Here is a 21,544-nt window from a genome sequence, read left to right as displayed (position 1 = left end):
GGAATTTTACTTGTTAATGGGCTTGAAAGGTGCTCGCGTACATATCGCGGGGCTGGTTTGATCTGATTTCCAATTTCTTCGCATATGACCGTGTCGTACGAGGTCGTACATGTGTCGTATCTCGTAAGCCGAGAGCATCCAGGTAGCATTGCAAGTAGTATACACCAGGTGACTGCCACGCAATCATGCATGCGTCTTGAGCCGCATGGTGCAGCTCGAAAAAGCAAAGAGAGATAAGATAACACATCGTTTTCAGTTGGCAGAGCCTCATCCACCTGTCTGAGTTATTTATGTATATACCGCCTTATCCTTGGAAATAACTCGTTTCAGAGTATGGTATAATAAAAAGTCTCGGTGAATACGGGTTTTCCCCGGCAGTAAACAGAACCCCCCAGCCATCGACACGGTTGGGACATTTTGAACGATCGAGCCAAGGCTGTAAGGAAGTAGAGAAAACCATGTTCCTTGTCTCCAAATACTTCTAGGTGTTTACGAGAAGAACATTCAACCAGTTTACTTCTATAAATGTTCATCGTGAGGCTGGGAGTTCGACTCTCTCGTCGGGCGTCGCTTAAGAGATCGCCTTTTGCTGAGCGAGGGAGATGGAGCTACGCTGTAGCGTGAAGCCTGCTCTTTCAGAGAGTTGATAGTGGCCACGGAGTGGCTTTACTACTATACTACTACTACAAAGGAAAGTGCACTTAAACTCCAAGCCCTAATGCTTATTTTCTTTCCTATCAAAGGGATGTGGCTGAAGATAAGGTTCGCCTTTGAGGCTCTTCAGCAACCTGTAGTCCATATTACGAGCAGAATTCTCCTCGTTTGCTTTGAGTTGGACCAAGTATGTGCTGCTAGCGGATCAGTTGCGGTGTGCTGTAGATCGGCTCTGCTTTTTCCTACCGCACCACAGCACAGCAACCCCGCCATCGAGGATAGAACTCCATGCTCTTGACAACTATCCTGCGCTCTGATCAAGCACACAACAGAAAGCAGAGCAAGAAATTCTCCCTCGGCAAGAACCTACACAAAGTTACAAACCAAACCACCTCCATGTGCCGCTCTCCCCCCGCCAAGAAGCTGTAGCCCCTAAAGCTCGTATTCTTCATTTTAGCAGCGTATGAGACGCCGCGACGCTGCAGATCAAACTGAGCCGCCTGCTCTAGGCGAGCACCAACGCTGGGCAATCATACCCAAAATCGAAAGAATGCTCTTGTCCGTCCGTCCCGTCCTGAGATTAGCGCATCCGGGCGTCGGTTGGGGCTGGACCTGGAGATCATTAAATGCGTAAACCCTTTCCCCCTCTTTTCTTTTTCTCCAGAGATTCTTCAACACGCTGTTTCGGCGAGACTACTGTACCGGTGCAGTGCATCACTGGCAGACATGGCTAGACCCAAACCCCTCTCCACACTGACAGCTCTCTACGCCCTCTACCTCTCCTCCCTCCCAACAACCACCGCGTGGACATTCACCTGGCGCAATGCCAGCACCTCCACAGACACAATAACCAACGAATCCGGCACCGCCGGCCAACCATGCAAGAACATCAACCACCCAGAGGGCGAACCCTACAGCTTCGACCCGGAATCCTCCATCGTCCGGCTGCACCTCTACCGACAGCCCAACTGCACCGGCACCAGCACAAAAGCCGAACACTCCCTCACGGAGACCGCAGACAATCCAATCCGCGCATTCGCTGTCATCAACCTGGAAGGCGCGGACAGCAGTAGTGGCGAGCTTGTTGAGTTCCCGGGGTCAGACTGGTTCAAGTCCGCTCCTTATAGCTCTATCGTGACTGCTATGGGTCACCGACTGGTTGAGGAGGGTTGTGATGAATACTCTGTCGGGCCGGGCCCGCAGTGGTCGGATGCGGATCGTGAGAGTTATCGCTGTTGGCAGGGGAAGCTGGGGTATTCGGGAAAGGATGCGGATGGGTGGCCGGGAAAGCTGAGTTGGGATCAGCTGAAGGTGCCGGTTAGTGGTGGTGATGATGATGAGGATGATGATAGCGGGAGTGAGACTTCGACGACGACCACAACGACGGAGGCCTCGACGAGCTCTAGTACCGAGACGAGCACGCCTACTAGCACGAGCACGCCTGTTCCGGAGGCGAGTAGTGAATCGGATGGGGATTCATTGGGTGGAGGGGCGATTGCGGGGATTGTGGTCGGTGCTGTGGTTGGGCTGGGGATTATTGCAGCCTTGATCTATCTTGCGCGTCGGTTGAAGCGGTCGTCTACTCCAAAAGACGGAGAGGAAGAGCAGCTGCCTGAGCCTGAGCCGGAGCGAGGGCCAGAAGGTGGTGGCAGTATTGGCGGCGGCGGCAGTGATGATATGAGTGGTGCAACGACACTGACTCCCGCCGCGGCAGCAGCACTGACGTCCCAAGCAGTCAGTGAGCCAGAGAAAACGTCGCTTGATGGGTTACCCGCGGAGGTTGAGGCAATCCCTGCAAAGAATCAGAAGAGATTTGTTGAGCTGCCGGGAGACATAGGATCTGCGGAGTTGAGTGACAGCCGAAGAATCAACGAGCTGAGTGATAGTCGGAGAGTGTATGAGATGGGAGATGGACGGAAGCTGAAAGCGATGGAGTAGTCATTAGTTGATCTGTTTACCTTGCAAGCCAGAGATACCCTTGCCTTCGTTTATAGCTATTATCGTCAATTAACCCTTTAATGACAACTTGCACATTGGTTGTATTCTAGACGCGCAGATGTACTTGGTGACCCATAGCTTGTTTGCCTTGACCCGAGACGTCAGCTGGATCCATTCACGAGATGGCGTCGGTGCAGAAGTGCGAAGTCGGCTAGCATCAACAATTGGAGTCCAATCTTGGAACATGATTCTTCAGCTGAATAAACTAGATGTGGCGTTGATGAAGAGGTAGAGATAGCCGAGCATGGCGCGAGTGGAGAAGTATAGACTGGGGATAGTATTGCCGACGGTATCGCCTCAGCTCAGGGCTATTTGTGGCTATCTGCAGCTAGAGAGTCCAGAGCGTTCCAGACTGGAACTAAAACTAGACTTGTATCTATGGTTCAAGAACGCGGTGGCGGGTAGAGAAGGAGCTCCCTCGGCTTCTATACCTACCTACATATGCTCGCCTGAATCAGACAACCTATTCCTCCCCCCAAAGTACTTGCGCTCTCACCATCTCAACATCTTTCTCACCACATCAAAATGGGGTTTGAATGTGAACAAGACCAATTCGCCCCGGAAGAGCTGCATGGCCGCACGGTGATATTCACCTGTGTCAGCAGCGGTTCCGCGCTCGATCTATACTCCGGCAAGCTAGACCACTCCATTATATTTCTGTCTGATCGTCAAGTTAATTCTGACTGGAGAGAAAAGGAAATGGAAACGACGGCACTCGCGTCAATGGCTGGAGTTTGAACCACTCTTCCCCGCAGCAATGGAAGCTCGAGAAAGTAACTCCCGGAGCGCCTTGGTCTGCGTGGACGTTGCGAAATGTTGCAGGCGGCAGTCCGTTATCCCCTCTCTTTGTCTTATACTCCATTGAACTCATCTAATATGAATGTAGGCTATCTGGACCTCGCGGGCGGCAACCCGGATAACTGCACCCCACTGCAAGGATGGAATACTGGTGGTCTTGCTAAGAGCTCTCAATGGTACTTGATTACGCAGGATGTGAGTCGTAGATGGTATATGTAAGATGATTATTCATCTGCGTCAAGTGAGTGCCGATTGCTGATGAGTGGCTATGAGATAGGTTGCAGAACGTAGCAACATTCACGTATGTTGACCTTGATGGCGGTAATAGTGGTGATGGGTAAGCCAGACTTTGTCAAATATCGTTCTGTTGTAATAAGTGCTGATACTCATCTACTGTAGAACGAGAATTCAAGGGTATCAGAGGAGCCCGGATCTGAATCCAAACCAGATGTGGAACATTCATTTTGTTTAGTTGCAGATGGAGATGTAATCCAAACATCCATAAGGAGACACTCTACAGATTTATATCACTTCCAATCATTACATACTGTGGGAGTTAGCATCTTTTCCTATAAATCACTGAATCCCCCCTCCAGAGTCTCCTGTTCTCCCTCTCCAGCCCTAATCCTTCCCACTGCATCACCTCCCAGTTTCCCACAAATAGCCTGCTGAATATTCATCTGCGTCTCCTCAAAGTACATCTCCCGATGGAAAACCTCATCATCCCTCTCCAACAGCTGCAAAATCACCCTCAGCGAGCTATCCCTGGTGGTATATAGATCCGTCGCCCATATAACGTTCTTCAACTCCATCAGCCCTTTCCACAGAGCATTAGCAACCTGCAGCTCATCCGTAACGCGCCGGAAGTCCACGTCGTATTCGTTGGCGACATTCTGAACTCGGACGTTGAGCGTGTGAATTGCGGCGCTGGCATTCCGAGCTGTCATGGATAGCTGGTAGAAGATCGTTGCTAGCCGTTTTTTGTTGGCGATTCGGGCTTCGTTGTTTCTGAGATTTTGTTCGGCACCATAGACTAATTTGTCGGCATTATATTTAACGTCGCTGTCAAAGAAGCCAAGGAAATTGGTGCCAATACTCTGCTGGCTTGTTAGCTTCCAGGATATAGAGTCTAGAAGATCTGAAATGCAGCCATACATCCCGCTCTTCACGAGCATTATTCACATGTCTCTCGTAATCGCCGTGCCATCTGCGAGCCTCATCACATGCACCCTCCTCAACACACTTCTGCCCCCATATAGCCCTAGATTCAATATTCAGGCTATTCATATACCCAGTCAACACATCGAGGAACTTCGCCGCATTATCCCCAAGCCGCATGCAGCGCTCCGACTCAAGCGCGATGTCGGCGGTCGTGTGCTCCGACGTCGCGCACACGGCTTCGAATTTCTCGACTGTGCCGTGCAGTGCGTCGAGAATAGTTGCGTCCTCGCGAGAGAGCCGAGTCTGCCCGTGCTCGATGCGCAGGAGCGCGTGCACGACTTGCTCGAGGGCCGCGTAGCCTGCGCGGGCAGCTTCGGAAACGAGCTTTTCGGATAAGTTAGACACGAGCTGCAGACTGTTCACGCTGGATTCGTGCTGGGCAATGAGCTCATTTGTGCGAGCGTCGAGGATAGAGAAGAGGCGTTGGTATTGTCCTGGTACGGCAAAGGTTAGATTCTAGTGCTATGTAGTTGGGAGAGAGATTGGAGAAATCACCGACCTTCTCGACCAAAGGGGTCGCCATTCCACTTAATTGTCTGCTCAGTTCGAATCTCATCAACGGCCTTTTCAGCAGGCTGCATTTGATCGGCCATTGTTGCTTTGAGAATGATTTGGGAATGACTCCAATGCTCTTGGAAACTGGCACTCTGCAACCCCAAACCTTCGCGCCCAGAAACTCTACATGTCAATTGCCGTGCAAATCAACACTCGACTAGGCGTGTACATGGCAGCTGAACCATGGTCGCGAGGGTAATCTTCAGCGAGGCTATTCTTCCCCCCGGCGCAGGCCCCACTGTGGCGCCAATCCTTCACAAACCCTCGGCCGGGCTGGATTGTTCGTCACAACACTCGCGGCCCACTATACAATCAAAATCAAGATAGTACATAGCGCACGAGCGGCGGAGAGCTGAAATTGTGGTCTCGTGGTAGGTACATGAGTCGACATCTGTGAGGCGCAGAAAGGCCGAGCTAGGGTTGCAAATCAGTCATTCGAGCCGAGACAAACAGAAGATGACCAAAACCGAAGGCATATAAAGCCCTGGAGAGTGTGTGCAACTGTGTCTCAATCAACTTGAAGCAGCACACTCACTCTCCATTCTCCTTTCACAATCCACCCCAAGATGGCCTCCTCCGCCCTCACAGACATTGCGCAAGCCCGCCGCGCCATGCAAAACGAATACGGCGGCAAAGCCTCCAACCAGTTCGTCGACGAGGTCAAAAGCTCCGCGCTGTTCCAGTTCTCCTGGGGTGAGCTGCTCAGCGCGGCGCCTACGGCACTTACACTCATGGGGTCGCTGTGGATCGCGGCGTCGAACCCCATCGCGGATAAAATTTCGCTGGCGGACTCGATGCCGACGAATGGGTTCGAGTATCTGGTCAAGAGACGTGATCCAACATTGAGAAGTTGTCTTGTTGATGGTGAGTTTATCAGCTATTGTTCTACAAGACCGATCTGACAGGAATAGTCTGTAACAACGGTGGCCGCGAGGCCTTTACCATTGCGGGGGCAAATATGGATGCGCTGCAAGCGAGGAGTAGAAGGATTGTACAGGAACGAGTAAGTCACAGAGGGCCCAGTTTAACTGCAGCAATTAACTGAAAAAACCCCCAGATCGACCTCGTCTTCAAACGCCTCGGCCCCTGCACGCGCGACAAGTACGCCCTGGAAGACTTCCTCGACGCCCTACAAGACTTCTCCTCCGACGCGCAACAATGCGCAACCCTCGCAACCCAAACCCGGCAGGCCTTTGCCAAATGGGGCAAAATGGTTGGCGAACTGCACGCCTGCACGGAACAAGAAAGCGGCAGTACGAGCCAAAAGCGCGAAGCCGTGAAAGTCGACCAAGCCGTCGCGAACATCGAGAAGAAGTTTGCGGGAGAAGCCGTCGAGGACGCGAAGACGCAGGCGGGGATTGTGAAGACGCAGCTGGAGCGCGCGGAGAAACGGCTGGACCATGCGCTGGAGAATGTCCCGGGGCCTTGGGCGCAGGTTGCGCAGGCGGCGGTTTCGGGGTTTGCGCAGGCGGTGCCGAGTATTGTTGCTGGGGCGTTGCCGGCGGTTTTGGCGGCTGCCAATCCGGCGTATGGCATTTCACAGGCACTTGGGGCGGGTGTCAAGCAGGGTGCTAATGGTGCAGCGAATACTTCTGTCCAGGGTACTGATGGGTCGACTCAGGATACTACTGTCCTTCAGGTGCCTACCACGGCGGCGGACCCGGCTTATGCTGCTGCACTGGGAATCAAGGATCTGACGACCCATTTCTATGAATATCTTGGTGGCGAGAAGGGGGAGATTGATCTCGCCAAGTTCAGGGGTACAGAAGGGGCAGACAGAACTGACAAGACCCCGAATGGAGAGACAGCCGACGCTGAGGATGGCTCAGTCGCATATCTCATCGGAACGCTCACTAGTCAGCGCAATGCGATTGACAAAACCAACACGAAGCCTAATAAGAAACTGCACGCAGCGTTTGACAAACTTATCAAGGTAAGAATCTTGTGATCGAGTTTCAATATACTAAGCTAAACCTTGACTCAAGGTCGCCAATGCCATCCGCAACGAACTGAAGAATGACAGCATTAAATCCGACAAGATTGACACCAAGATCATCGCCGAGTGGAAGAAAGAGGTAAAAGCTGCGTTGAACGACATTCTCTCCCTCTCCTCCTCCGCGGTCGCCGTATCCTCGAACAACTCGCCCGGCCTCATCAAGATCGACGTCCCAAAGCCCGACCCTCGAGCACAAATCGCGCAAGTCAACGGCGCCATGCAACAGGTGCAAATGACGCAGACTGCAGTAGACGCAGCGCAGTCAAACTACGACGCGGCACTGGCCCGCCAGGCGAAGACAGCAGCTGCAATGGCGGAGGTCGAGAAGCGGTTGCAGCGGCTCAAGGAGAGCGCGGCCACGTTGGATGAGATTAAGGGCGTGCTGCGCGACTGCATCAATGTGCTCGTCGATCTGACAGTGCAGGTTGGCAAACTGGAGCGCTTCTTCACCATGCTAACCACCATCATTGACCACGTTGTGCTGCCGAGGGCGCAGAGCTTCGCTAAGGAAATGGGCAAGGCTGGTACCAGGGCTAATGAGCGGGGGCTGGTTCAGGTGGATGATATCGCGAAGCAGACAATCTATACCTCTACCCTCCAGGTGAAAGCTTACTTCTCGCTTTTGGAAGACATCTCGGGCATGTACTCGATGGTGGACCGCCAGTATATCACCTATGGTGTGGACCTTTGCGCGAGATTGTCCAAGGGCGCGGCAGGAAATGAGAACATGGTTGATCTGCAAGAGGAACTCAAGAAGTACTCCGAGGCGAGCGCGAAGAAGGTTGCCGATATGGTGGACCAGAAACAGAAGGAGATCCTGAAGGGATTGCGTGCTCGCGCAGATAAGGCGCTGGAGACCACGAAGGTCTTGGAAGACACGATCCAACAAAGGGGGATTGCTGTCAGCGAGGACTCTAAGAATGCCATCCAAGCTGGTGCGGATGCTGTCAAGGCTGAGGCGAAGGAGCTGCTCGATCAGGAGCAGTGTGTCACTGGAACTGAGCAAATGGCGATGGATGAGCTTTGAAGAATGTCTTAGTGCTCTATCTTTCTACTACTAGTATTTCTATGTACATGAACCGTATCTTGCTCCTAAAGCCATTATCTCTGTCCATTCTGTAATGATAGAGAAGGTATATCTCTATACATTCCCTACTTCTTACCCCCCGTCCGCATAAAAACATTCGACGGCCTTGCCCTCGTCTTAAACTCCTCATCAACCGCATACTCAACCTCACTACCCTGCTGCACAAACCCCAACTTCGCATACACAGACCTCCCCATCGCCGACGCTTCCGTCACAGCCTCCAGACCCCCTCTGCGTCGCGCCTCATAAAGCCCCCACTCCACCAGCTTGCCCGCAATCCCGCGTCTCTGGAACGCCGGGTCGACAGTACACAGATCCAGCGCAAACACAGCCGGAGAATCCGACTCGGCAATGGCATTTACATACTCGAGCCGTTGCCGATGCAGACTGTCGTCCAGCTGGCAGAGATATTTCTGCTCCGTGGGATTTCCGGGGTAATAATCCTCCAGATTGGTGGACTCGGCAAGACTCGCGGCGGGCTTCTGCCCGCGCCCTTCAACAGCGGATGCCTGGACCCAGATGGCCACGCCGGCGATTTCCTCGCCTGATCCGTCGTCGCGGGGCACAGTCGCCTTTAGGAAGATTGTGTTGGGGTCGCCATTTCGGTCGCGGGTAGTGGATTCCCAGCGCTTGATTAGTCGCTCTGTGCCTTTGGAAGCTCCCTCTGGGGTGTCGAAACCGGGGTGGAAAGCGAGCCAGATGCCGTCCTGGGTTTGGTGGCCGAATGTTGCGGCGGCGATGGCGAAGAAGCGGGTGAAGTCAGCCGGGTTGGTGATTGCAGAGATAGTGACCGGGGGATTGGAGGACATGGTGATTTAGAATGTAGCTTGAGCTTTTTAAACGTTTCTTTGGGAGGAGTGTAAGGGAAAGGTGTCATGCTGGAGAAATGAAGAGAATCAAGTAGTTAGGCAACACGTGGAGTGGGAAGTGGGTCGCTTTCCCTATGACGCGGGGTGCTCCATAAGCGCAAACTGCTCTCGAAAAACAGCGTAACTCACCAATACAATCATAGACACTAAACTGATGGAAATTGAATACGGATGGCAATCTTCCGGGAGCCGGACAATGCTGCCTTGGCTAGGCAGACTAGCCCCCTGAGTTAACAAAGTGCGCTAACTCAAATTTCACTCCATTTCAACAGAAATCCGATCTCGAGACCGGTGAACCGGCTTCAACCTCGAGATGATGCTTATCGCTCCATTTCTCCTGCTATTTCTAGCTTACCAGAATGTTGTCGCCTCTGACGCACATTCCGAGCCCACAGAAACCGAGTGCAACAGCGATTCAGAGTGGATCCAGCCGATCGCCATCAATCTAGGGCTGGACGCAATGTTTGTCTATTTTCTATCAAGATTCCCTAAGAGCTCATTACTGACCATAATAGAACCGCTGCCTATGCCCACTCCGACACAAACATCTCTGTGCTGGCTGTCTTCTCCATCCACAACCAAGCCGTCAACCTTACCTCATACCAACACACCATACAGCACCTGCGCAAGCAGCATGTCAAAGAGTACAAAGACCCACCAGCCAAGTCCCCAAGAATCATCCATCTCGCCAGAGGTTTCTTGGAAGACATCAAGGTTGTTACGGATGTTCTAAGCGAAATGGCCTTGCAATACTGGAGTGAGATTGTGCTTCCAACGCTCGACGATTCGAATGAGCTCTATTGGTACCCAGTCTGGTTCTTCGCACGTGCAGCGACATATGGGTGTAGCCAGTTCTCGCGGTTTCTTTCCTTTGTAACAGAAAGAATCAATCCCACAGAGGACCGGCTATCGCTCGACTATATTGAAGCAGGATTCGTGCAGGCCCTCAAAACCGCCAGGGAAGTCGCGTATATCAACACGGGAATTAACATCACCTCCGCTATGATCATATACCCCGATTACCTAGACACCGCGGTCCAAGGCCGCATCTACAACGCTGCATACGACGCTGGTTTCAACCATCTCGCCCTGGGAACGCATACCGAGCGACAGATAGCAGAGAGATTCGGCAATACACTCCTCTTTAATAAGACCTATTCACCAGATCAAGAGAGCATATACGATCAGACCTGGGTAGATGACCAGCCAAACCTCATCCTCCTCCAGCAGGGCGCAGCGCACTTCGACATCCTCACGTCCGGAAGACATTGCTTGGTGAATCATCCACAGGATGGCCTCGGGTGTGAGGCTATCATACGCAGTCTCATGTTTGAATTCAGTAAAAGTAACCCCGACGTAAAGGAGGAAATAATAACGTCAAATTCGTTGCTCCGGCTTCGAAGGGAGATCATCACTGCGAGGGAAACCCTCACAAACCAGCGAAGAGAAAGTATACCTGGAGAGACCGATAGTGAGCAGCCCCAGGAGTGGCCGCTGGATCTAGATTCCTGGTGGTCAAGTGAGGACAAGAAGCGGCCGGTTTCATTACGCTGGGAGGAGATCGAGGCTGTGAATACACTTTATGCTGATGTGCTAGCAGAGAGTCTGGATCAGGTGCTGTTATGCTTACAAGGTTTGTCTTCCTCATTGGTGTTTTGTGAATATCGTGTAGCAGTTGCTGAAATGTCTAATGAACAGGAGCAACAAGCACACCAGACCCTGCTTCCTCGAAATCCGTCGACGGGGTGGTTATACTGGGCAGCTATTGCGATGGATCTCTTCTGCAACGAGCAATCAAAAAGTCAATGGGCGAGCACGTCCATATCTTTGGAGGCGCTGATGGGTGGTATGTGACATATATTGCGGAGCTTGGGGCTAGAGCTGCGCTGCGGACCCGGCAGCGGATTTCAAGAGCGATGGAAGCGGAGTGCCAAATGAGAGCCGAGTATTTCCATGACCTTGAGGATGAGGATAAATATTGGGGGGAGGATCCTCATGGGCAGTCGGATGAGGATGCTGAGCACGATGAGCTGTAGATTTCTTTCTGATGGAATTGATATCTACTAGAACCTTTAATCCTAGTCTCAAGGTTTGATGGGAATGTTTGCTTTATAATAACAACACATAGTTGTATATACCCATGCACCGATTGAATCTCGATTCGGAAATAATCTCTCAAAGCGTTTGTAAGCAAGTAGTGCAGTATTCGCAATTATGATTGCTTTTCCACCGAGGAAGATGCCTCGATGATCCGAATCCTAGGGATTGGAGGCCTCAAGCGTTTACACAGACTTAATAAGGTAGTTATCAATGTATTTGACGAGTGAACTGGTCCTATTTCTAGCTAGATGGGTTGGTATGACATGACGTGCTTTGCTTGCAAGCTTCAGCCAGTGCTCACCATTTGAGCAGCTTGTTGGAGACACCTGATTTCCCTCGCAACCACTACTGGACAGACTATCTGCAGATGTAAGAATAGACCGCTAGTGTCCGACTTGGAGAAGCTTCTCGCAGTGCGCTAGCCTCTAGCGCTTACTTCCCCTTCACCAAGATCCACATGCGGCTCGCACTGCAGCCCTGATTACAGATCAGTAATTACCTCACAGCTGACAAAGATGGAGGATTTCAAATAGCCCTAAAGCTGTTTGTATGAGAAAGGTGCATATAAAGATCTCTATTGAACGTGTTCAGGGTAACATAATAAACACACTCAACAGTTCGTGGAATCGGCTTCAAAATGAAGGTAACCTGGGTTAAGCTTCTTGCTCTGAACTGCCTGGTTCAGGTTGGTCAGGGTAATCCGGTTCCTGGAAGAAACGATTACCACGTCAAGCCATTTCATATCGACCTCTCGTCAAATGTTCCACGAATGCTGGACCAGGTACGACGCACGAAATTGCCTGATGAGCCTGTCTATGTCAACACTGGCACAGCGCAGGGTATTACTTTGAAGGATCTTAAGTCATTCCAGAAAGAATGGCTAACGAGCTTCGACTGGGGTCACGAGCAGCATAAGCTGAACAAGTAAGTGATGATTTTGATTTTGGATAGCTGCGACATGCTAATGCAAGTCTCAGGTTCAACCACTACACGGCTCAAATAGATGGCCTGACCGTTCATTTCATCCACCAGAAGAGCAAATCTCCAGACGCCATTCCGTTACTTCTTCTTCACGGCTGGCCTGGGTCATTTCTCGAGTTTGTGCCCATAATCAACGAACTCACCGAAGCCTCGACCACAGCAGCTGGCAAAAAGGTCTCCTTTGATGTAATCGTGCCCTCTCTCCCTGGATACGCCTTCTCTTCTGTTCCACCCATCGATTGGGTCAACGCAGACACAGCCCGTCTGTTCAATACTCTTGTCACAGAAGTTCTCGGCTACAGCACCTACGCTACCTTCGGCACCGACTGGGGCGCCGGTGTGGCATATAGTCTGTACGATCAGTTCAACACGACTGTTCGTGCGGCTCACCTGGCCTTCTTGCCGTTCTTTCCTCTGACCACGGAACAACTGGCCGCAGAAAATATCACCCTCTCATCCGAGCTGGAGGAATTCGAGCAGGCTAACACGGAGGAGTGGACCAATTCTGGAACAGGGTACTTTGTCGAACAGACTACAAAGGTTAGCCCTACTCCCTTCAGTGTGTTTCGAGATCGTCTTTGACAATAAACTCAATACAGCCCAACACAATCGGCCTTGCCCTCCACGACAATCCAGTCGGCCAACTCGCCTGGATTGGAGAGAAATTCCTTAACTGTAAGAAGCTTACCCAGCTGCACTGATCTAGCCAACCACTAACATATACAGGGTCCGACCCCAACGCCGGCCAGGCCCCCTCTGTCAACACGCACAACGAGATCCTGCGCAGCGTCTCCCTCTACTACCTTACCAAATCTTTCGCCACATCGGTACTGACGTACGCACAAAATCCCGCTGGGTTTGCCACGGTGTATACAAAGGCGAAGACCGACGCCCCGTTGCTGTTCAGTGCATTTAAGTATAACGTTGGCTTCTGGCCGCCTGCGGTTGTTGCGAAGGCGGGGAATCTGGTTTCTTATCATAGTAAGTCTGGAATATTCTCTATCTTTGAGCAGAAAGTGACTGATTGATGGCTGTAGACCATGAGTCAGGGGGCCATTTCCCGGGGATCGACAACCCTCCTGCTTTGCTCGCGGATCTACGTGAGATTGCCACTTTTTGGAAGCAATGAGGAATGAGCCTGGACAGAATTGACGACTAATTGGAGCTCTTTTTGTTGAGGCATGTTTAGTTAGCAGAGCTATGTAAAGTCTGCATAGAATCCAGGTGTAGGTTTTAGATTACACGACTATAAGAGACGGTAGAGAGGCACGAATAAAACTGTAGAACTAATACAATACTACAACCCCCCTAGCTTTCATCCATCAAACTCTTCAGATTGACCCTCAACAGAGCAGCAAGCAAGCCAATGATTCCTCAACTCTTCCCCAGATAAACCTCTTCCTAAGCATCAGTCTCATTATTCCCATTTAGAAGCCGCAAGCCTTTTAACTTAGAGTCTCGATGTTGAATTGTCTCTTCACTATAGGTCCGGCCAGTTACCACGTATGTCGGTCATGTTAATATATATATAAGCAAACTCTCATATACCATTACACCCACACAAACCCTCATTTAACCTCCGAATACACCTCCAACGCATCATGCAACTTCCCAAAAATCCCCCCATGCCACGCCCGCACCTCCTCCCATTCAATCTCCGGCAACGTCGCCCTCATCATCTTCAACCACGCCCCGACAATGAAATCCGCGTAACAAGCCGTCGCCCCCAACATGAACGGCCCGCTGCTATCCCGAATAAACAACTCTCCCAGCCCACCCAGCATCTCCCGGAACGAGTCCTTCACCTTCTCCCTCGCCTCACCCTCGAGCGCAAAGTCCTCCCAGCTAGAGATACCGGGCGCGCCAGCAGCTGTTGCGCGCCGGACGAATTCCTCCTTGACAGTCGACTCTGTCGCAGGGTCAAACGGAAATCCACCCGTCGTAAGCTGCACGTGCGCAGTGAATGCAGCATCAACAGTCACATTGAAGCGCGCATACTCCGGGTACTCCTTATCATTGCATTCCGACAGCGGAACCATGATATAGGGATGCTCAAAGACATAATCGATCTTCTGCTCCGGGAAGAGATCCCCGCCCACATCCGGGTAATTCTTCTGCAGGTGGACTGCGATATCGAAGGAATCACCGACACTCGAGTTTGTGTTGGCGTCCTCGATGATCGGCAGGGTGAAGAAGTCCGAGCCGTCGGCGAATTTCCGCACGGGAGGGACTTTGAGGCCCTTGCGGACTTTCTCGACGTCTGGGAGGCCGACCCATTTGGTGGTGTAGGGGAGGGTCTTGAAGTTGAGTGCTTGGCGGGTTTTCCATGGGTTGGGGGAGCAGCAGGTTTTCTCGACGGGGGGGCGGAGGCCGATGTCGTAGAAGAGGAGAGGGTTTGCTGGGGTCGGCATGGTCGATTATTCAATTGGTCAATTATCCAATTGGTTCAATGGGTTTAGTTGGAAGTGGTATTATAGGTTGGTGAAGGTGTTATTGGGAGGATGATGAGCTGATTGGAATGCGGGGTTGGACCCAAGAGGTACCGAGGCACATGACTTGATTCCATGGACCCTAATCGGAGATCTTTATGCTTAATTTAGTCTTTAGAGTTGTTCCCCGACCATTTATAGTCCCTTCTACGAAGTAGAACTTGAGGCTTGGAGGATAAAACACCAGAGCCACCGCAAATGTCCATCACTGTTGACTTCAAATCCAGAAGAAAAAAAGAAAGGGAAGAGCAAAAAATGACCGAGACGGGACTCGAACCCGCAACCTTCTGTGGTTATCACCACCGAAAACAGACGCCCTACCATTGGGCCACCCGGCCTGGATGCTGAACTTTTCACATTTCTGCACTTATAGCCCATGGAGAAAAATATAAATCTCAGCAAGTGAACTCAATAGCAAGAACTCCAGATTCAAGACCGACGAATCTTAGAGTTGATGAGAAAACAGAAAGAAATCCAACATTGAGAACAAATAGTACTTTCCATGTTCGGCATTCGCCCCTTCCAAGGTTTCGGGTTTGCGCCCTTTGGGCAGGGGCGACTGACTTTTAGTATTTGTCTTTCAAGCCTTAACCGAACACCGAGCAATGTACATAATCTCCCGATTTGATACTTTGGCAGATGTTTGACACTTCACTCCGCGGAATTGCGGTATAGACTCGCTGCCTTGGCGATATAGATGATCTGGGCGGGTGGAATCATTGCTTTTTCTGACACGTCAATCTGCTGCAAGTTTGTCTACCCAATTATTCGCGTTTGTTTCCTACAAAAGAGCTTTTTATCCGTACCCAGACTGTCTTGAACCACTTGTTTCTTCCTTTCCAGCAGCAATCAAATCGGGTACAAATGTCATCTTCTACGAAACTCTCTGAGCCCTCCTATGTCTCAGGACCGAATGGCCGGGGGACCGTCGAGCTCCTATGGAGCTGTTCAGTCACCTTTGGGCTCTGTATTTGGACTGTGGTCCACCCAAATATTATCCCTTGGCATACATTCCGGGATCAGATGTTCTATAAGCTCAGCTGGATGATTCTCGCTGTCCTGTTTCCCGAGATTTTCGTTGGCATTGCATTGAGACAACTACTGGAGGCGCGCGAGATACTCATCTGCTGGAAGCAGCACATTGAACCCCCAGAAGCCAAGGAGTGGCTGGGACTTCCGGGCGCGTTCTTTGCTGCAATGGGCGGGTTTGTGATAGTGCCACCACGAACTACCCAAAGTCCGCTCAACCAAGAAGCCGACACATCGACAAAGTTTGTCACAACCCTCCGGACTAGTGGCTTTTGCAAGCTCCTTGAAAGCGGACTACTCAATGATCTGATCAAGCGGCGCACACTGACCGAGGCTTCATTTCTGAGGCGCAATATCACCGATAAAGGCAAGGCTGATAGCGTGGCGAAGTTTCTCCTCTGTCTGCAGATAACCTGGATGTGCATCCAATGCCTAGGACGGGTACTCAGTGGCCTTCCTATTACCCTTCTTGAGGGCCATGTGCTGATTCAGATCTTTTTCGCCGTTTGCGCACACGTCTGCTGGTGGTACAAACCACTAGACGTGTCCGAGCCCTTCCCGCTCCCGCTGGAGGATATCTTGGAAGAGTCTCCAGATTACATCCGCGTCGGCCCTGGGCGAGAAGACATACACACTCAATGCGACCTCTTGACAGCTGAGGTTAGTGTGGGTGGTTTTTTCCGTATGCTCTTCCACGCCGCATACGACATTTTATCCCACCACAGCCACAAGGCCGAGTTCCTTGCAGCGCTTCTAGGGATGCTCAACGGCGGCCTGCACCTCGTTGCATGGAATTACCATTTCCCGTCTGATACAGAGCGGCTGTTATGGCGTATCTCGTGTCTAAGTGCTGGCGGTTTACCACCCATCGTCTTTCTCTTGGTTGGACGCCTCTCTGTGGAAGAGCTAGTTGTAAGAGCAACTCTAAACGCGTTCCTACCGGCAGGAGACATTAGTAACTGGCGGATTCTCTGGAATGAATTATCAACATTGGTCACGGATGCCGCAGGGGATGGGACATCGTGGCCTGCTTTTGTTCCCAGGCGGGCTCGGCTTCACATAGGGATTCTTACAATTGTGGCAACGGCATGGTACATACTATGCATGCTCTATCTGACGATTGAGCCATTTCTCAGCGTGAGAAGCTTGCCAAAGGGCGCTTACACCACTGTGGAGTGGACGGACTTCCTTCCGCATTATTGACTCCCTCCCTCTTCGCCAACCATGCATACAGCTGCAAAGCGTATACCGCCGCCTGGCAAAGAGCCGCGACTGGCGAAGGCTCTTTCAGAGGCTAGATACTGCTGCGCTTGCAACGAATCATGAGCGGACTCTTCGTATCGTGGTGCCACCGATATATATCCATTAACAAGCGACGTATAGCCCTCTCAGCTCACGCAATCTGGAGAGTCAAGAGGCTCTTGTAGCAAAATTTCTCGTCTTCGATATTGATCAATATCTAAATAAACCAAATTTGAGAAAATATCATTTCGATTCGCATCTTGAAAGTCGGAGAAGGAACTATGGGATTCAGCGGCCCGTAGCGCCAAGACACTTCGTGCCCTAATTTCTCTCAACAACTGGATTCGATGAGAGATATCACCAGTGTCATAGATCAGTAATTACTTACACAGATAACAAAGCTAACATATGGAGAGGCGCTGATTAGCTCTCTTAGTAATGGATACAGCATTTCCCAGCGCCCGAATAAATCCTGGGTTGTTGATGTTTGCTCTAGGTTATATAGTAAAGCTTCACAGCTAGCTTTATTACTTTAGATTATATAACCTAAAACAGCAAGGTTATTTTATGATTCGGCCGGATGGCCCAATGGTAGGGCGTCTGTTTTCGGTTAAGATTTCCACAGAAGATTGCGGGTTCGAGTCCCGTTTCGGTCATGTTTTTTTTCTTCGATCATCATTTTTTTTAGCCTGTTGCTGGCGTACATCAAGAGACACAGTACATGTGTATCACTGTTCGAAGCTACATCGTATAGTTACCTAAGTGGTACCAACTACCCAGTCGTTTCTAAACATAGTCCTGTCCCATGAAATATGCTTAATGCCATAGAACCTGAACTTTCTGCCAGAAAAGCCCCAACTGCCACACTCAACCCATGGGAGCATGCACCCCAAGCCACGCATCCAGAACCCCCGTCGCCGGATACTCCGTCTTCCCTATATTCAACAGCAACCCTACATGCCCCTCAAACCACTCCCCCTCGAAAACCCTTAATTCAGCCTCCGTCCCCGCCGCCTCAAGCGCAGCTACAAACTCAACCGCCTGCCGCACCCCACTCCGTCTCTGCACATGCAGGAACAGAAACGCCCCGGCATTGGGCGCCCGCGCATGATACGTCGGCGACACCCTATTCAACCGCTTCGGATCAGTCCCCAACGCAAAGGTCTGGTTCTCTGCAATCGGGCCGGGACTATCTGTTATCTCTGCAAAAGCGTTGTAGTTTGACCCGTCGAGGGCGACCACGCCGCGGACGGTGGAGATTGGGATTCCGGCATGCCCTAGGTACGAGGCGTCTGTGCCGAGCAGGGCAGCGACATGTGCGCCCGAGCTATGGCCCATGAGGATGACCTTTTCGGCGTCGAAGGCCAGATTCTCTGCATTGCGAACGAGATAGCCTATTGCGTCTGCGACTTCCTGGACCTGCTCCTCCACTGTGACGGAGGGGAGGAGGCTGAAGTTTACGGTTGCGAAGGCGTAGCCCTGGTTTGTGAGATGAGACACCTTCGCAGAGCCGATCGAGTCGAGGTATGTTCCGGCGCGCCAGCTGCCGCCGTGGATGTAGATGATGATTGGTGGTTTGCTAGTTAGACTGGGCTTCCAGTAGCGGAGGTATTGGGTGTCTTTTTCTCCGTAGGTGTAGTCTGTGCCGCCGGTGGGGACATCTGCGTGCATGTCGGCCATGAGGTCGACGACTCGGGAGGGATCGATGACTTCCGCTGTTGGGAGGAGGATGTCGAGGCCAGTGATTTCTTGCCCTCGGGCTGCGATGGCGGCGGGGGATAGAGTATGTTTGACAACATTTGTGGTGGATGGACTAGAAGAGTTCGTATCGGAAGACATTTTGTTGTTGAGGGTGTGTATCTTGGGTTGATGTGGCGGCCTGTGGGCTTTGTGCTATCGCTTTGCAGTGGTAGGCGCCTACGCAATTACGCAATCCAACCGGATATGACGTTCAACTTGTATACCTAGTGTAGGTATGCATTATTTTGTGTACGGGATTGAGAGCCATTGGGCCTGTTACAGCCTTAGCTATTATGGGTTTGTTGCAATTCTTTCTACCTGTCGCCTTGTTAAACGATGCGGAGAGAGTGACTGCTCTCGGGGCCTATTGGCAATTCTAGAGCCAGGGCTTGGAAATGCGCATACGTATACCCACGCATATTCTTACTTACAGGGTAGTCGTTTAGTGTTGAGGTCCCTTGAAATGCTCTTGATTGCATTCGACACACCAATCGGCTCTAACCTGGTAGCAGCTCAATGCCTTGATCACTATCATTGAAATCTGCTAGTACATCGAAGTCTTCGCAGCCCTAACTTCTACCCTACATGGAATATCTAAAATGCAAATTCTCCAAGTCCGTCTTATCCTGCATTCCCAACCGCTGCCCCATGGCCTTCTGCTCTTCCACCGACAATCCCTCCTCAGCCGCCAGTTTGTCGCGTCTCCGATTCTCGTACATGTACCAAAGCCGCCAGGCGATAATAAGTACAACCTCAGCCCCAAAGCAGACACAGCATGTGATCGTTCCAGGGATATACCGCGGCGCATCCTTTGTTTGAAAAACCTGTGCGCCGATCATGTTGCCCACGCAGTAGGAGATTAGAGTTAGGGCGGAGACGACGGTGCGTTTGGTTTTGCCGGCGACGTTGGATGTTACTGTCGTATCTGTTAGTGATGTTTGTTCTTCTTAAAGAGCCATGTCTGTTCTGAGGGAGCCTACTCAAACTCCAGCCCAGAAACAGGGCAAGTGAAAACACCACTGTCATGTCGAACATCCCCCACTTCACCCACTTGTGCTCCGGGGTGTTGGGAAGGAGGGACATGACGAGCATGCCGACGCAGGGGAGGATGCAGGAGATGATCATGATCCACATGCGCTGGTTTTGGAATTTGCGGAGGTAGATGGCGACGGCAATGAAGACTACGACGTACATTCCTGTAGTTGCTGGTGAGTATGTACTCGGTAGAAATATTGTTTGATAACGCACCATTTCGAGGAAGTCCATAAAGCATGGATCCCCACTCGTCGAACCCAAAGGTTTGGTACATCAGAGAGCTAAAGGCTGTGATGCCGCTGCATTTAGGTGTTAGCAGAGATCTTTTCTGCCAGGTCAGGTGTGACTGTACCCATTCGGAATGCACGCAAACATGGTGTTGAAGAACCCAAAGTACACCTGCGGGTCCCTGAAGCATTCACGGAATTGAGCCCAAGACCATTTCTTGCCCTCTGTGTCCTCGGCCATTTGGTTCATGATAATGCGGGCGGATCTATCTTCTGTTAGTAACCCTGAGTTACTAAGGCCCATCGTTACATACGCCATTCGCTTTTCCTCTTCGTTTAACCACTTAACCTCATGCGGCGACCCGAGAATAAACCACGAAAAGACCGCTCCCAAGAGTGTAAGCCCACCCAAGAACAGCGAGATGCAGCGCCAAGGGTCTATGCCGCCCACCTTTGTAACGTGTCGCGCGATCCCATACAGCATCAAGTTACAGACAATGGAGAAGAAGCCCTGGGATGACTGCCAGAATAGGGATCGGTTCGCGTGTTCTTCGGTTCGGTACCAGGCTCCGGTAATCATCAGGAATCCGGGGGTGATGTTGCATTCGAAGAAGCCTTGGAGGGCGCGGAGGGCCATGAGCTGGGACCAATTATTGCATGCGCTGATGCAGAGTAGACAGATTGCTGTATATGAAGTCAGCTTATCGTCCTTGGTGAATTTCACAACCCGGGAGAGGAAGACGACTTACACCATCCGACCATGTATAGAGTAAGCACTCGACCCATGTTATATTTCTGTAGCAGCCACGTCGAAGGAAACTCGCCGACTAAGTAGGTGATATAAAAGCTGCTCAGAATTAGCAAGAAAGGTTATACAAACTCCTGAAAAGGACATACATTGTGGTCAGCCATTGGTATTGTTGCCCGTAAAGACCTAGGTCCGTGCTCATCCCAAAGAGCTATGCATTGTCAGGTGAGTGTGTGTATTGCTTAGGGCTTTGTCGATACTTACAGCCTGGATACTGATTGACGTCTTGTCCGTTTGTTGGATTCCGTAGCAGAAGAACCTGAAGATATGCTTAGCGGCGGTCATGCAGTCTTGACAAGAGACAGGGACAAACATCATGGGGATCAAGTAGGCGTCAATCTTTCGTAATAGCCTTTTATACTGCGCATCTGTATACTCTGTACAACGTTCGTCAGATTGGTCGATCTTGTCCGGGTCCATGAGGTGGAATACCAGAGCCAACCATCTCACCTAAACCAGTACTTGTGACACGCTGCAGCTCATCTTGAGCCCCATCTTTCAGGTCGACAGAGTCTTTCTCCAGATCAAGGTGTGCCGGAGTCGCATTGACTTGGGAGTCGGCCATCATGATGCACAAGCTGTAAGATGGTGATCTGCAACTGCTCTCAAGAGCAAGCAGTAGCTATAAGAGATATAGAATCCTCTTGCTATCAATCCTGTCAAACTCAGGGGAAGATACTGATATCTTCTGCTATCAGAAAGAGTTTCTTGACGA

General features: G+C 51.2%; 11 protein-coding genes and 2 non-coding genes across 13 annotated transcripts; 7 read left to right on the top strand and 6 right to left on the bottom strand.

Annotated features, from left to right (window-relative positions):
* Positions 1-825: 825 nt before the first annotated feature.
* BJY04DRAFT_3931 (uncharacterized protein) lies at positions 826-2,684 on the top strand. Its single transcript, XM_073720280.1, has one exon. The coding sequence runs from the start codon at positions 1,381-1,383 to the stop codon at positions 2,590-2,592; it is 1,212 nt and encodes a 403-aa protein (XP_073577369.1). The 5' UTR covers positions 826-1,380; the 3' UTR covers positions 2,593-2,684.
* A 382-nt stretch (positions 2,685-3,066) lies between these two features.
* Positions 3,067-4,113, top strand: BJY04DRAFT_3755 (ricin B lectin domain-containing protein). The gene is made up of 5 exons (XM_073720241.1): positions 3,067-3,283; positions 3,349-3,480; positions 3,539-3,665; positions 3,728-3,787; positions 3,850-4,113. The coding sequence occupies exons 1-5, from the start codon at positions 3,178-3,180 to the stop codon at positions 3,920-3,922; spliced, it is 498 nt and encodes a 165-aa protein (XP_073577368.1). The 5' UTR covers positions 3,067-3,177; the 3' UTR covers positions 3,923-4,113.
* On the bottom strand, positions 4,020-5,264 carry BJY04DRAFT_212587 (uncharacterized protein; the record flags this gene model as incomplete). Its single annotated transcript, XM_073714621.1, has 3 exons — positions 4,020-4,547; positions 4,606-5,105; positions 5,171-5,264. The coding sequence occupies 3 exons, from the start codon at positions 5,262-5,264 to the stop codon at positions 4,020-4,022; spliced, it is 1,122 nt and encodes a 373-aa protein (XP_073577367.1).
* Positions 5,265-5,792: 528 nt separating this feature from the next.
* On the top strand, positions 5,793-8,249 carry BJY04DRAFT_212586 (uncharacterized protein; the record flags this gene model as incomplete). The annotated part of the gene is made up of 4 exons (XM_073714620.1): positions 5,793-6,090; positions 6,138-6,229; positions 6,284-7,159; positions 7,212-8,249. 4 exons carry the CDS (start codon positions 5,793-5,795, stop codon positions 8,247-8,249), a joined length of 2,304 nt encoding a protein of 767 aa, XP_073577366.1.
* A 32-nt stretch (positions 8,250-8,281) lies between these two features.
* Positions 8,282-9,517, bottom strand: BJY04DRAFT_3742 (GNAT family N-acetyltransferase). The gene has a single exon (XM_073720236.1). The coding sequence runs from the start codon at positions 9,116-9,118 to the stop codon at positions 8,375-8,377; it is 744 nt and encodes a 247-aa protein (XP_073577365.1). The 5' UTR covers positions 9,119-9,517; the 3' UTR covers positions 8,282-8,374.
* Positions 9,306-11,323, top strand: BJY04DRAFT_3736 (uncharacterized protein). The gene is made up of 3 exons (XM_073720232.1): positions 9,306-9,640; positions 9,694-10,811; positions 10,877-11,323. The coding sequence occupies exons 1-3, from the start codon at positions 9,492-9,494 to the stop codon at positions 11,212-11,214; spliced, it is 1,605 nt and encodes a 534-aa protein (XP_073577364.1). The 5' UTR covers positions 9,306-9,491; the 3' UTR covers positions 11,215-11,323.
* Positions 11,324-11,790: 467 nt separating this feature from the next.
* BJY04DRAFT_176163 (epoxide hydrolase family protein) lies at positions 11,791-13,440 on the top strand. Its single transcript, XM_073709444.1, has 5 exons — positions 11,791-12,202; positions 12,256-12,799; positions 12,859-12,934; positions 12,986-13,240; positions 13,297-13,440. Exons 1-5 carry the CDS (start codon positions 11,916-11,918, stop codon positions 13,386-13,388), a joined length of 1,254 nt encoding a protein of 417 aa, XP_073577363.1. The 5' UTR covers positions 11,791-11,915; the 3' UTR covers positions 13,389-13,440.
* Positions 13,441-13,827: 387 nt separating this feature from the next.
* Positions 13,828-14,670, bottom strand: BJY04DRAFT_212582 (glutathione S-transferase family protein; the record flags this gene model as incomplete). The annotated part of the gene is made up of 1 exon (XM_073714619.1): positions 13,828-14,670. The coding sequence occupies one exon, from the start codon at positions 14,668-14,670 to the stop codon at positions 13,828-13,830; it is 843 nt and encodes a 280-aa protein (XP_073577362.1).
* Positions 14,671-15,004: 334 nt separating this feature from the next.
* BJY04DRAFT_t1 lies at positions 15,005-15,086 on the bottom strand. Its single transcript has one exon. It is a non-coding gene; the product is annotated as a tRNA-Arg (tRNA).
* Positions 15,087-15,612: 526 nt separating this feature from the next.
* On the top strand, positions 15,613-16,980 carry BJY04DRAFT_212581 (uncharacterized protein; the record flags this gene model as incomplete). The annotated part of the gene is made up of 1 exon (XM_073714618.1): positions 15,613-16,980. The coding sequence occupies one exon, from the start codon at positions 15,613-15,615 to the stop codon at positions 16,978-16,980; it is 1,368 nt and encodes a 455-aa protein (XP_073577361.1).
* Positions 16,981-17,593: 613 nt separating this feature from the next.
* On the top strand, positions 17,594-17,675 carry BJY04DRAFT_t2. The gene has a single exon. It is a non-coding gene; the product is annotated as a tRNA-Arg (tRNA).
* Positions 17,676-17,835: 160 nt separating this feature from the next.
* On the bottom strand, positions 17,836-18,858 carry BJY04DRAFT_212580 (alpha/beta hydrolase; the record flags this gene model as incomplete). The annotated part of the gene is made up of 2 exons (XM_073714617.1): positions 17,836-17,877; positions 17,929-18,858. 2 exons carry the CDS (start codon positions 18,856-18,858, stop codon positions 17,836-17,838), a joined length of 972 nt encoding a protein of 323 aa, XP_073577360.1.
* A 482-nt stretch (positions 18,859-19,340) lies between these two features.
* BJY04DRAFT_212579 (MFS general substrate transporter) lies at positions 19,341-21,394 on the bottom strand (the record flags this gene model as incomplete). Its single annotated transcript, XM_073714616.1, has 9 exons — positions 19,341-19,675; positions 19,740-19,955; positions 20,008-20,093; positions 20,147-20,287; positions 20,336-20,705; positions 20,771-20,868; positions 20,919-20,980; positions 21,034-21,206; positions 21,262-21,394. The coding sequence occupies 9 exons, from the start codon at positions 21,392-21,394 to the stop codon at positions 19,341-19,343; spliced, it is 1,614 nt and encodes a 537-aa protein (XP_073577359.1).
* Between the last annotated feature and the right edge of the window lie 150 nt (positions 21,395-21,544).

Source organism: Aspergillus karnatakaensis (genome assembly GCF_047715665.1).
Source record: "Aspergillus karnatakaensis strain CBS 102800 unplaced genomic scaffold BJY04scaffold_1, whole genome shotgun sequence".
NCBI lineage: Eukaryota > Fungi > Ascomycota > Eurotiomycetes > Eurotiales > Aspergillaceae > Aspergillus > Aspergillus karnatakaensis.
This window is presented reverse-complemented; position numbering and strand designations above follow the sequence as displayed.